The sequence below is a fragment of the Pelodiscus sinensis genome, chromosome 5 (assembly GCF_049634645.1).
Source record: "Pelodiscus sinensis isolate JC-2024 chromosome 5, ASM4963464v1, whole genome shotgun sequence".
NCBI lineage: Eukaryota > Metazoa > Chordata > Testudines > Trionychidae > Pelodiscus > Pelodiscus sinensis.
The window spans coordinates 77,050,262-77,065,167 of NC_134715.1; the positions used below are offsets into that span (position 1 = coordinate 77,050,262).

The 14,906-nt window shown below is 40.2% G+C and overlaps 1 protein-coding gene across 6 annotated transcripts in view; it reads right to left on the minus strand.

Annotated features, from left to right (window-relative positions):
- Positions 1–14,906, minus strand: part of SORBS2 (sorbin and SH3 domain containing 2) — a 261,132-nt gene that overhangs the window by 92,515 nt on the left and 153,711 nt on the right. For 3 of the 6 annotated variants that reach the window (XM_075930308.1, XM_075930310.1, XM_075930309.1), the window contains exon 9: positions 1,309–1,785. The exons of the other annotated variants lie outside the window; for them this stretch is intronic. In XM_075930308.1, the coding sequence (XP_075786423.1) occupies positions 1,309–1,785 (477 nt within the window). The remainder of the gene's footprint in view (positions 1–1,308; positions 1,786–14,906) is intronic. 6 annotated transcript variants of the gene reach the window in all.

The following is a 14,906-nucleotide window of genomic DNA, read 5'->3' on the forward strand; positions in this document are numbered from 1 at the left end:
TTATTTAACTGAAATATGGGACCAATTCTGACAACCCTTAATTGTACATGTAGCCCCTTGCAGAAAATGGAAGTATTCCCACGGGTAAAGTGAGGTGAATTTGACCCACATTCTATACCTTTTCGCTTATCTATGCATATATTCATATACTATACATCACTGTTTGTCATTGCGTTTCATGACCCAGTATTACGGTGCTAAGGCAGGCTACTTGCCTCTCCTGGTACTGCAGACTGCGTTGCGCCCCAGAAGTGGCCAGCAGCAGTCCCAGCTCCTAGGTAGGGGGTGAGAGGGAGGGAAGAGAGCGCTCAGGGTTCCATGCACTGCCCTTGCCTTGAGTGCTAGCTCTTCACTCCCATTTCCTAGGAACCTGCTGTAGGTTGCTTCCGGGATGCAGCATAGTCTTCAGTGCCAGGAGAAGCAGGAATCTTGTCTTACTACCCCTGCCGCACCACTGACCAAAAGCCCCCCTACAACCTAATGTGCTTATCCCTGCACCTCAGAGCCCACACTTTATTCAATTTATGTTGGGTTGTGGGCTTCAACATTTTTCTTCAACTGGGTTGTGAGAAAAAAAGTTTGAAAACCACCATTATACATTATATATAAACACATATGTATGTAGACTTAGTTATTTTTCTTGAGTTGTCCAGAGAAAATGCTTCCCTGAGAAATAATAGAATTCCTAGGAGCCAAATCTAATATTCTTTATACAATCCATTCCTGATAAATAACTGTGCTTAAGAAAGGGAACTGTTAGTTAAAGGAGATAAAACAGAAACAGCTTCATGCAGTCAGTGATCATGGCTGGGGGAAAAACAAGGTTGTATTATGTGTTTTCATCAGCCATATTAATATGAATCTGAGGTACATTAGTGCCTGACATAAGTACCTCAATGATAGCTAAAAGCTGATTTTTAGCCTTGCTGAAAATTCAATCTGTGCATTCTTTTTGTATGGCCAATAATTAAATATTTTTATAGTATATTAGCCTAAATTCCAGTCTGCTTTCCTTTAAAATATTTGGACAGAGTGATGAGAGAAATTGGTTATTTGCTGTAAACAAACTATTCACTGTATCTTAGTTGAAATTAGAGTTGCACAATTAATTGCACAATTTTGGGTGGCTTTACTACATGTTATTTGAAAAAAAATTATTGTAGTATAACATATTACCATACTCTGCAGAACCTGAACAAACAACTAACACCATGTCCACACGAGTAATGGGATAACAGACAAGAATTAATTCTTATCCCCTCTGGCAACCTGCTTGAACAAAATGGAGGAAAAAGGAAGGATAATTACATGAGAAGTGACAGCAGTGGTGGTTAAGGTGGTGCCATCTGACACAGCAGACATCTGGCTCAAGGTTGGGGAAGGTGTCTCGGAACAGTCAGTAGTATCATAGTTACAAATCTGCAATTCATCTAGAATGGCTGTGGAGGACTCGCTCACTGTGCAAGAGGAGTACTCACTCATGGCAGAGTCTGAGATTACAGAGGTTGTTTCATTCCTGTGGATAGTATTTTCAGGAGCTATGAAAGGGTATTTATATGAAAAATGTGAGAGGGCCAGGGTTTTATAAAAGCGTGAAGGCAAAAAATCATCAAGTGTTGGCAAAATAAATGATGCTAGGTGAGTGCCACTGTCGGGTGAGAAAGAAGATCTGTTAACTGGTACCACAGAAGGAGAAGGCAGTGAAGAAACTTCTGTTGCTGTTTGTCTGTGTGTCTGTGAAGCATTTACCTCCATCACATTGGCAGTTATTTTCTGGTTTCCAAGCTGAGTTATGAGAAAAAAAATAAGAAAAGAAAACGTTACCAAATTAATAAAAACTTTCCCTTTTCCTTTTGCTGTGTGTAGGCAAATTGCAAAAACACATGCTTTTAGCTGTGCTAGCAAGTTCACATTCACATGGATTAGGAAATAAATCAACCACACTCTATATTAGAGGAGGAAAACATGAAGGAAATTATCCTGTCAGGTATTATTGGAAGCAAAGCCAGTAACCATAGTGTCCTGGGATGAATATCCATAATGTGTTTCAAGTTTTGAGTTGAGATTTGAGTAGGATCACACTTATAAACGTTGGAGAGTGTTGATATTAATTCAGCAGCTTGTTTGATTATCACAAAATGCATCCTTCCTCCACCACAAATAATAATGGTTTCCATCAGATCTTTTTGAAACAGAGTACAATATGAATTGAATTCATTTTATCCACTTTTAAACATTAATATCAAACATTCACATTAGTTGTGAGAAATGGATTGTGGAGTTTTTGCTTCTTGGAACCCACTGCATTTTTTTTCAGTGTCAAAAATTTTGATAGTCCTTGAATACCAGCCCTAGAGGTATCCTGTAAACCTACCAGATCACAACACGTATAAAGGAAAAGAGCCCAGTTGTTAGGATTATCTGATTTAAATGAGAGATGAAGCAGGAGGAATGGTGAAAGGGTTAGATAGGGACAGTTTAATATCAAAACAAATAAAGTGCTTGATTCGTTTCAAATTTTTTTCTGGTGTTCTTAAGAAAACAAGGATATATCTTTAAATAAGAATGCTGAAAATTTGCCACACACTTGATGAGCTTTGTTTCCTGATGTTTGGTAACAGACGTTGGGCTTGAACTAATCCAGAAACTTACTTTTTGCACCAGGTTCTCCCATCTCAAATAAAGGTGCTTCAAAATCATATTGGAAGCCCCCTTCTTAAGAAGGTATACTTCTCCATACTGTCTGCCAGCTATACAATTTCTATAAATTAGCAACATATTGTATGTCATAAACAGAAACTTTAAAAAAAAAACTGCTTATTTCAGCACTAATGTTTTCACTTCTCAGAAGGGGGCAAGGAGCTGCTGAAGATATTCAAAAAAATATAAATTTAAGAAAAATATCACACACTAATTACCATAATAAATAAGTAACAGTGACCACACAGTTTTCAGAGATATCACAGTTATTTCCTATATACAAGCATCTTACACTCTTCTTTTGAAAATGTTTTAATCAGGCAGATTTTTCTGATAATTTGAAATGGCCTTTTAATCCACAACCTGAAAAATATCATTTAAAGCTTTAGAGTATACTTAGTAGATGACCCAGATTGTGTTGAAGAGTTCATTAAGAGTCCAGTTCTATACGAGGAAGTTAACCACTTTGTGCAGTAATGATAGTTCTTCAAGATGCGTGTCCCTGTCAGTATATCTGTGCTCCTGCACGTCACATTGGAAAACATTGGTAGCAGTGTCCCTTTGTCTCACATGCACCCTCTCGTCCCTCGTGGTCTGCTTCGAGCCTAACTAGTGCTGCGGTGGCAAACTGCCCTCTGTTCCTTCCCCTTATTGACAGGGGAGGAGGGCTGGTTGTAGAACACCCATGGGGACACATCTCAAAGAAATATCATTACTGCACAAAGTGAATAACTTCTTGAAGTAACATTCTTTTGGGTGCTCCACTATAGGTCACTCCACAGCAGTAGCCTCCTATGAGGGCTGGGGCTTAAGAGTGGAACCTGTTATTGACAATAGTACTGTGGCGTGGAAGACAGCATCAGAGATGGAGTCTCAAGTAATTGCATAGTATTCTGTGAAAGTATAGACAGAGGCCCAAGTTGCTGCCCTGCAGATTTCTGAGATGGGGACATGATTAACAGACGCCATAATGGTAGGCTGTGGTATAACACCAGAGAGAAACTGTCATCCTATTTCCCATCTGATTTCCTGCTGGAGTAGGGTATGGCTGACAGGGTCACTGGTGATGAGCTCTCTGGTGCTGATAGTGATTCTGGGGACTGAGACATACTTGGTACTGGAGCTCCAGTACTGACAAGCATGGATTCTAGTTCCTCCATGATCATAAGCAGGGCTTGACGAACGGCGGCAAAAACCGCTCGCCAGCCCCGTACTGCACATGCGCAAGAGCTGCAATGCGCAAGCACACGCCGCGAATGAACGGGGCGTGTGGCTGAAATCTACTTGCCATGGGCAAGTAGATTGTATTGTTTGTCGAGCCCTGATAATAAGGTCCCTAGAGAAGCAGAACTGGGGAGTAGGAAGAGCATTGCCAGCAGATCTAGAGAAAAGTGATTATTCCCTTTATTCATCACTAGTGAGGCCACATCTGGAGTACTGCATCCATTTCTGGGCCCCCCACTACAGAAAGGATGTGGACGCATTGGAGAGGGTCCAGCGGTGGGCAACCAAAATGATTAGGGGGCTGGAGCACATGATCTATGAGGAGAGGCTGAGGGATTTTGGCTTATTTAGAATGCAGAAGAGAAGAGTGAGGGGGGATTTGACTTCCTAAAGGGAGGTTCCAAAGAGGATGGAGACAATAGTGATGGATGGCAGAACAAGGAGCAATGGTCTCAAGATGGGAGAAGCTGGTGCAAAAAAGTTAGTGGTAGAGGCCTAGATTGGATATTAGGAAAAATAGTTTCACTAGGAGGGTAGTGAAGCACTGGAATGGGTTACCTAGGGAGGTGGTGGAATCTCCATCCCTGGAGGTTTTTAAGTCTTGGCTTGACAAAGCCCTGGCTGGATTGATTTAGTCGGGGTTGGTCCTGCTTTGGGCAGGGGGATGGACTTGATGACCTCCTGAGGTCTCTTCCAGCCCTAGGATTCTATGAGAACTCCTGCAGTATCATTATCACACTTGGCACTGTTAGGGATGCTAGTGCTGACTCATTGGCACTAAACTTTTTTTTTAAAGCACTCAGTGCCAAGGATGATGTTGTGGGTGCTAATTTAGGAGCTATGGTACGGTCCCCATTCTCGCCTCTAGCAGGTGGAGACGCTGCTTCAGAGCTTTTGCCCCTCAGGTCTTTAGGCATTGTGGCAGGATTTGCACCGGGCAGAGGGAGGGGAAGAGAGGGGCTGTTTCCTTAGGATCTCAAGCCTCAGAGCCATTGTTGCCACAGTGACCAAACATGCCAGGAATCTTCTCTGGCTGCTCAGGAGTTGTGTTTGGGAACTTGCAACACTTTTTCTGGAGTCTCTGCAGGGGGAGGGGAGAGTCAGCTGACTTCTTCTGAAGTTCTCCCTCTCTAGAGCTTGATGGGTCTGAAGACAAACTGCATCCTGAAGAAGACTCACAATAGGCTCTGCTGCCCATTTAAGAGCACTTTTCGTGAGGAGTTTCACTTTTACCTCTTGGCTGTTTTGGGATGTAGCTTTCAGCTGTTGGCAGAAGATGCACTTCTGTGGGATGTGTACCTCTTTGAGGCACTGCATGCAACAAGATTATCCATCCATCATGTCAGTTGCCTCCCTACAGAAGAGACTCCTTCTAAAACCAGGAGAATTGGGAATGCCTGTAGGAGGTTAATCCCATGACAAAGGTAAGAAAATGGGTTAAAAGAGAAATAATATTTTTTGTTTAGAATTAAGGAACAGAAACTTTAAAGCTACTGCAACAAAGAATGGAAACTCTAAGAATAGCTATAAACTAACACTATCCAAATATAAATATATAGAGAGTAAAGTGGATGCTACTTGCTCCATCTCAAACCAATTGAGGTTGAGAAGGAATGGAGGACAGATAACCCATGCAATGCTAGATATTTTCAAGGCAGATCAAGAGGGAAGAAGGGTGCATATGTTGAACAGACACTGCTACCAAAATTCTCAAATTAGAAATGCAGGGGTACAGATACACTTACTTGGAGCACCCATAGCGACACTACTTGAAGATCCCTTATTCACACTGACAAGTAAAGTAGATAGAACCACGCCTATGAGCGAAGGCTATAGAACTAATTCTTAAATTGGTAAATACAATGTGCTTGTTCCAGATGACAAAAAAATCATTTGACATTAACGGATGAATAGTATGTACACAAACATGGAGTTATAATCATGGAGCACTGCACCATCCTAAATTTAGAAACATAGTTTATTCTGAGTGTTTTTTCAGGGATATACTCTAAAATGAAAACAAAAGTATTTCATAAGTTAACTTAAAACAGTTTCCCAGACAGAAATCCATGACTGTAAAGAGATGAGTAACTGATTTATTTATGAAACTGTCTTTCAAAAAATGCATCCACAAGAATAGCTAAGGCAATTATGAAGATTAATCTAAATTTAAAAGTTTCAGGAGTTTAAGGTACATAATGGTTTCATTAATGTTTATGTAACTTTCACCATTCACTGTTAGACACAGAACAGTGTGGCAATAACAGAAAGATAGATCCATCATTAGTGCTGATGAACATCAGGAATCAATTCAAGACCCTTCAGAAAATGTAGACAGATGAAGTAATATATTACGAGGCCTTGAAAATAGGGAGCCCTAAGGTCCATGAGATTAGCTGTCCCTTAATCAGCCATAGTAGAAGAAATGGTTAAATGTCTTTGTGAACTAAACGGTCTAAAACACTATGTAGGAAATAAAGGCAACTTTGGGTACTAATCATTCTAGCAAGTCTAGCTGGGATCACAACAAGCATGTCTAAGAAAAGGAAAGGGCAGAGGTGACAACATGGGAAAAGATATTCAGGATGCATCCAGAGAGAAAAAGGAAATCAGTCTCAAAGGGTACATCTAGACTGCAAGCTTCTTTTGAAAGAAGCTTTTTCAAAAGAACTCTTTAGAAAGAGAGCATCCATACCTCAAAACCAGATCCAAAAAGCGATCTGCTTTTTCAAAAAAAGAGCATCCAGACTGCATGGACGCTCTCTCCAAAGAAAACCCTGATTGCTATTCACAGAATGGCCACCAGGGCACCTGTGCTTTTTTTGATTGCCTCTTCTTTCGAAAAATGTCTGTTCTGCGTCCACACACTACTTTCTGAAAAAGGCATTCTTCCTCGTAAAATGAGGTTTACCAATGTTGACAAAACCCCTGCATTCTTTCGATTTAATTTTGAAAGAATGTGATTACAGTGTAGACGCAGGTGAATTTTTTTTGAAAAAAGAGCAGGGTTTTTTTCTTAAACCAATGTAGTCTAGACATACCCAAAGAGTTAAATTATCTGACAAATGATCACAAATTTCACAAAACAAAAATGTAAATATGACTAGCTATCATAGAACACAATGGAGTCACTCTAATACCACTGTGTACAGAAGCAGCCTTGGAATTTAAGTACTGCTCTTTAATGAATTCTCTCATTATTAAGTTTCTCAACTCTGAATGAAAACAATGTTCTGATCATACTATAGTTCATATCATAGTTATTATTCTTCCTTTCAAATGTGTGTCAGCTGATACCAAAAATAACATGATTGTTGAAGCTGGACCAAACAACTTCAAAAAGTCATGAATGTCTCTCAACATGGAGTGCTGGAAAACTGTAAGTATTTTAGCTACTCATACTACTACCTACCCAGAGCACATTGTCATCTTTATCTGATCCTTCATAACTTGTAGACACACTCCTAAAAGTAGCATATTGAAGACAATACTTCTGGAAATACTGATTTATTGATTTGGACTATGGATCAGGCTCATTATGGCTATATCCAAGAAGTATGAGAAGTTCATCATAGGGCAGATGTTCTGAATATGTAAGATATAGATATTGAAAAACGGTGTGAGCAGAACAAGATAATGATCATGATTTGCTAAATGTTAACATATTCCTCCCCCTTCCCATTAAAAATCTCAAATAATGTGTTTTTTAACATTTGTTTTCATGTGTTCATTCTAAATGGCTACAGGAGATTGCCTTCTGCATAAATGCAAAATGTCAGGCATGTCTATAACATTTCTGGAATTACTATAAAATAGGTAGATAACTACTGTATGCTCTTTGAAAACTGTCACCTGGTATTTCAAAATAAGGTGTTTGGAATGGTGCAACCAAATGACACCAAATTGCTGGCCTTGCTTCAGCAGACAAGACACAAATGAGAAGACTCAAATATAAGTAAATGAACTCATTCTGTTAATATAAGGACAGGATAGTACAGAAAAATCAAGTTACACCCCTAGTCTTACAAATGGGTAAAAATACCTCTTATTTTTAACTATTAAAAATTGAGGCCAAAATTTTGAAACTTGATTTCTGAAAGATACACTCCTAAATCCATATTTAGACACCTAAACTAAATGAGAATTGTGTGCGCTAAGCACTTCTGAAGATCAAGTCAGTTATATAGTGATCTAAATATGATTTTAGGTATTCCATTTCAAAAACTTTGGCCAAACATCATATTTGAATGATTTTTGCAAGGAATTGCTGGAAAACATCATTAAAAAGCAAAATCAGATTGGCAGTTTCATTGTAATAAAACATTTTAATTTACCTTAACTGGAATTCTTAAAAATTACTGAGTGTGAAGTAGTTGGAGATCTCATGATAGGCACTACATGAAAGCTAGAAATTACTATTATTATTGTCATGCATTATTTGAATGGATCATTCATCACACATGAAACATCTGATCATATTTAGGAGCAGTAATCAGAGCTGTGTGTGAAAGCACCAATTGCTTCCTGTGAAATTTGCTACCACAATAATAATGAAGTATTGCTTGTGTGATCCTGACACCCAGTGGAAATGTATGTCTTAGAACTGGTAAAAATTGATTTTCAATAGAAAATTGTTTTTTCAACAAAATTGATTTTTTTTGGTGTGAAAAGTCTGATTTCCATTGATTTTTGTAATGAATTTTGTAAAGAATTTCAGTTCAGCTGACTACATATCCCATGACACGCCATGGCAAGGGACTCCAAAAACTGCACCACCATCCTTCTCCAAAAGGAGGAAACGATGGTGCATCAGGAGAAATATAGTCTGAATATTTACCTGTCTAAAGTGGAGATTGGGAGTATGAAGCACTCAGATCACAGCTCTCACAAATCCCTGCAGCAGCATTTCCAAAACAAATATTTTCATTCTCAGACTTTTGCCAAATTATAATTCTCCACAGGAAAGATACTCATTTTCTGACTAGCTCTACTATACATAGTATGGGCACTGTCAGCCAGTTAAGACAGGGTGCTGAAGAAAGCTTTTAAAATGTTAAATCTTCTCTGAGAACCTTGTATCATTCTAAAGTCACAATTTACCACAAAGCCTCCTTCTGGCTAGTTGAGTGTGCCATAATAACCCTAAGCTACTAGTTTAGCATGGAATAGTAATTCAATTTCTTGAAAGTCTTCATTTACAGGAGTCTCAATGAATGTTGTTTAAATACATGAAACATTCTCTTCCATTACGCAACATTCTTTTGTGTCACATTCCAACTTCATCTCTCTCATACAAAAGGATTTGTGATGCTTTCTCTGTGTGATGCCATATATCATTAAATTGTTGAGATGGCTGATGGTTACTGCAATTTCAGCCTGTTTTCTTTTTGGAAATCTCTTCTAGATGCATGTGTTCTGCTGAAAAATGTAGCTGAAAGTTAGATGTATGCTTCCTGAATGTGGTGTTTTATCAGTTCCAAGTGAAGAGGGAAAATGCAAATCAAATAAAATAGGCTTTGGAACTCTACATGTGCCTTACTTCAAACCTGAAAATGAGCTTCATCCAGCGTCTGATTTTTCTCCCCAACATAGCCCTTAGATAAGTCTTTGCCTTGTGTCAGATAGCATCAGTCCTACAGACAGCTACTACTGTACTTTGAGCACTGCTTCTTGGAGCTTGTGATCAGCCAGGGTGTTGGAGTTTTAAGGCTGCTAGTTTTCTTTGCCAGGGCTATGGAAGCTCGCAGTTGCATGGCCCTTTTAGGAAAGCTGCTCAATTGTAAATGAACTAGTACTTGCCTACATTCCTCTCCTCCTTTCTCCTTGTCATTTGCTTTGATGAGTTATTTTGTAAACACTTGAAGAATATGTCTTTTAAAAGTGTTTTATTATTTTTATTCATTTCTGAGCCATAGAGTCACAGATTTTTAAGGCCAGTAGAGACCACTATGATCATCTAATTTGGCTGCCTACATAACAGAGCCCAGATAATTTCACTCTTTAGTAGCTGCATTAAGCCCATAACTTCTGATGAGCTACACCTTATTTTTTGGAAAGACACTTTTATGATAAGAGGAAGAATGGTGCAGTGGGGGTGAGGGGGCTCAGTAAAACCTGGGCTCACTCCTTAATTGATCAGAGATTTCCTGTGTGATCTTGGGCTGGGCACTGATCCTTGTGCCTCAGTAAAATAGGGACAGTAGCACTTCCCTACCTCATAAGGGCACTGTGAGGAGAAATACATTAAGGACTGTGAAGTGCTCAGACATTATGACGATGGGGCCAGATAAGTATAACTGACATACATGGTTTTGATGTACAGAATTGAAGTGATGATGAATCCCCTCTAGGTTGTTCCAATGGCTCATTATGTCTACTGTTAAAATGTACACTTTATTTCCAGCAGCCATTTGTCTAACCCATATTCACGTTTCATTGTGGTAAAAACCCAGTATGTCTTTGTGCTTCACAGAGAGAGGCCTGATAGGGCCTAACAATGCAAAGAAAAGGGTAACCACATATATAACTAAAAGAGTGGAAAGTGGCTGCCCAGAATGAAACTACACACACACACACACACACACACACACACACACACTTTCTGAACACATCCATCCATCTGCACACAGATGCACTACAACATCCATATCTCCATGCATGTGTACACATACATATGCAAACTGTTGGCATGAATGCTCTCCCCACAAACCTTCCATGTATATATGCGCATATGTACCCTATATCCACACCCATTCCCGGACTTATATACTCATATACCCATATAAATGCTTATGTACACACACTTTCATGCCTTTGTCTGTGCACAGATTCATCCTATTGACTCCCCTCCTACCCACCATCCTGAAATATTAAGTTTGAAATCCTTTTATTTTCTTATTTTACTTGTAGCTAATCTTTCACCTTCACTCAATTTGCACTATGGCTTTGGTTAGTATCAAATCTTTTCTGGTTGTCTAGTCTTGTTATCTAATATGTCTGCAAAAAATGTAAATCAGCATAGATCAGCATAAAACTGAAAATTATACTTCCCTGTGCTGCAACATAGAAATACACAAAATGTTAGTCATCATCATCTAATGCCCTTCCCAAGGGAGGGAGGGAAAGAGAGAGAGAGAGAGAGAGAAATTCTGTATTTAACCATAACCTTTACAGGCAGCAACAACATTAACCAAATCTGCATCTCATAGTTAGCAATAACACTATAGGTTGTTCCTCCCTTAACCGGGACTCCCTGGTCTGGCAACATCTGTGGGGTGTGTGTGTGTGTGTGGGTGGGTGGGTGGACAATATGCGGAATGGCAGAGATTTCTGGCCCCAGTGGCAGACAGGGAACTCTGGCCCGGACAGCGGGGCTCCAGCCCTATCCCTCTGCCCTGGTCACAGAGCTCCAGCCTCAGCTGTGGAGCTAGGTGCCTGCGGAGCTCTGCCCTGGTTTCACGGCTCTGGCTGAGGCACTCTGGCCCCAGCAGTAGTGGGGCTGGGAAGACTCCTGGGGGGCTGAGGCAGCAACGGGGACAGGCTGGAGAACTAGCCTGGTGACAGCACGGCCATGACGGGAAGGATCTTCCCTGGTCCGGCAAATCCCCTCACTTGGGACCAGTCAGATCCTGAGGGTGCCAGACCAGCAAGGTCCAACCTGTGCTGCAATGACAATGACCCAAATAAATATACTAAAATATCATGTAAGCAATTATGTGCTCTGGCATCTATGGCTCTGTAACAGGAGTGGCCAAACTTACTGGCACATGACAGTCTTCAGAAGTTTGAGAGCTGGAGCAGATTTGCTTAGAGCCAAGGCTCAGGGCTGCAGCCCCACTCCTGCTGAAGCCCTGAGCCCTGGTAGGTGCACCTTATGGGGTTGAAGCCCCAAGACCTTCCTCTCCACTGGAGAGAAGTTCCTACTCAACTACTTCACTTCAAAGCAGATGTCCCAAGCCCCCTTTGCCCCAGCCTGGTAGGTGGAGAATGGGAGGATGTAGGGGGCCAGTGAGCTGCATTTTAATGGTAAAAGAGCAGCATGTGGCTCAGGATCCACTGTTTGGCCACCCCCAGTATACAGTTTATTAGCGAGAGCAACAGATCAGATGCCTAGATGATAAATTCTAGCTGAGTCAATGACTTATTGTATGATGTTCACCAAAGCATTTAATCTCATCGTACCTTGCTTAGCTGCATATATAACTTGAAAAGTATGTCCTATCTGAAATTGTAAGGCAAGCTTATGATCTTCCCTGAACAAATAAACTACAGTAACATTTCATCCTTGCCTTCAGTACTCTGATAAGGATTCTTGCCCTGACATCTTGTTACTCTGCCTTTTCCTCAGCTATTTCCATGCCCACTTCCACACCACACCTACTGCAGAACTGCCTCCCAATTCTGGTCTGTCAAAGTAACCTTCCTTTATTTCCCCTCAGATCCATCTTAAAGATTCACTTCTTCCATGATGGCCACAAGGGAAGAATAAAAAAATTAGTACTAATAATATTTTATAATTAACAAAGATAAATAATAGGAAGTCATCCTAGTTGTTCTGTCCAGTGAGCTACCTATCTGTATTGTGGTCAGTGGAGCTGGAATCAGAGGACCCATGTTTTCTGGAGGGACACCCGTGGAACAGGGACCAGTGGATGCAATGATGGAAGCAGCTGATCCATAGTGACAGCGTAATGTACAAAGTTTAATAGAATTTCGGCAGCAGTTGAACTGTGAATTCTCTGGCGTTCAGCAGCTGGTTGCATGCCCCAGATTTTGAAGATACAAACAGCCCAGAGATGTTTATGATCTTCCAGCATGACTGTGAACCATTGATAACTACTCTCTGAGAATAGTTATTCAACCAGTTATGTGCCCTCCTTAGAGTAGCCTATGTTATATTTCCCTAGTTTATTGATAAGAAGGTCATGCGAGACTGTATCAAATGCATTATTAAAATCTAGGTATATTATGTCTACTGCTTCCCCCTTATCCACAAGGCTTGCTATTCTATCAAAGAAAGTTATTAGGTTAGTTTCACATGGTGTGTTCTTGATAAATCTGTGAAGACTCTTACTTATCACCTTATTATCTTCTAGATGTTTGCATATGGATTCCTTAATTATATGCTCCATTATCTTTCCTGGCACAGAAGTTAAGCTGACTGGTCTATAGTTCCTGGGTTGTCCCTATTTGCCTTTTTATAGATGGGCACTATATTTGCCCTTTTCCAGTCTTCTGGACTCTCTCCCATCTTCCATGACTTTTCAAAGATGATGCCTAATGGCTCAGATACCTCCTTAATCAGCTCCTTGAGTATTCTATGATGCATTTGATTTCACCAGGCCCTGCTGACTTGAAGACATCTACTTTTTATAAGTAATTTTTAATGTGTTCTTTTTCTGTTTTAACTACTGAACCTACCCAATTTTCACTTCACTATTATTAGACAGCCAATCACCACCAAACTTCTTGGTGAAAATCAATACCAAGAAGCCGTTAAGCACCTCTGCCATTTCCACATTTTTTGGTATTGTTTTTCCCTCTTCACTGAAAAATGGGCCTACCCTGTCCTTGGTAATCCTCTTGCTTCCAATATTTTTGTAGAATGTTTTCTTGTTACTATTTATGCCTCTAGCTAGATTGAGCTCATTTTGTGTCTTCGTCTTTCTAATTTTGCCCCTACATACTTACATTATTTGTTTATATTTATCCTTTGTAATTTGACCTAGTTTCTACTTTTTATACAACTCCTTTTTGTTTTTTAGATAATTGAAGTTCTCTTTGTTAAGCCAGCATGGTCTCTTGTCTTACTTCCTATTTCTTCTGTGCTGGGGAATGGTGTACTCTTGCACCCTTAATAATGTCTCTTTGAAAAACTGCCAAAAAGAATGGCAGAGTTAGACTGGAAGCAACTGAGTTGAGACGGTGCAGTCCACAGGGTTTAATAAAATTATTTGTTCTACTTCCCACTGTGAGAATAAAATATATAACACTCTTTGGTATTTTGCTCAGTCCCTCTTCCAAAGAACTTAAAGGCATACAGTGTTTGTCCATTTTGTCTTGTACAATGCTCAGGACATTGTCAGTCATTAAATATTAATGTCTGTATTTTCTGAAACTATACAAAAACATTTTTAGGAATTCCAAGTTTATTTTCCAATGCAAAAGACTCACTTATATAATGCTATGAAATGTTCCCCCCCCCAAAAAAAAAGAGCACAAGAGTTTTAATTCTACCAGGACATTGAATCCCACTGACTATATGCCTACTACCAAACAGGAAAGGACACCTTGTTTTTGCAGACCATACTCTATGCACTTAAGTCCAGTTGTAGAACAGTGAGAGACAGACACAAATGTAGTCTTCAGTAATACATTTTTTAAATTCCTAACTCACAGGTGATAGACTCATAGCGCTTTGTCAATCCAGAGCAATGTCTCTCAATGCTTAACCAAACTCCCTGATTTGCTATCCCCCTCTGCTGCTCTCTTTTTGTCTGTAAACAGTTTGGACACAAGTAATGTACTTTCTCTGCAAAGGTCAGCTCTTCAGAAATCCTGACTTCTCTATTAAGATGGATTAGACAATTTTCCCTTTAGATTTTTTATCAGTATCCTATGAAGCAGTGGTATCTTTCAAAAAATTCTACCAGACGAAGACAGTAAGACATGTAACAACAACATGACACCACCTGAAATACAGGCAGTCCCCGGGTTACATGGATCCGACTTACATCGGATCCCTACTTACAAACGGGGTGAGGCAACCCCGCACTAGCTGCTTCCCCCCAGCAGACCAGGGAGACGCGAAGCTAGTGCCCCCCCTCCCCAGCAGACCAGGGAGATGTGGAGCGGCTTTTCTCAGCAGACACCTCAGCTTGAGAATAAAGGACTGAGGGAAGTGAGGTGTGGGAGAATAAAACTGAGCTCTGGAGAAATATTTGGCTAGAGTTTCCCCAACAATATGTACCAGTTCTGACTTG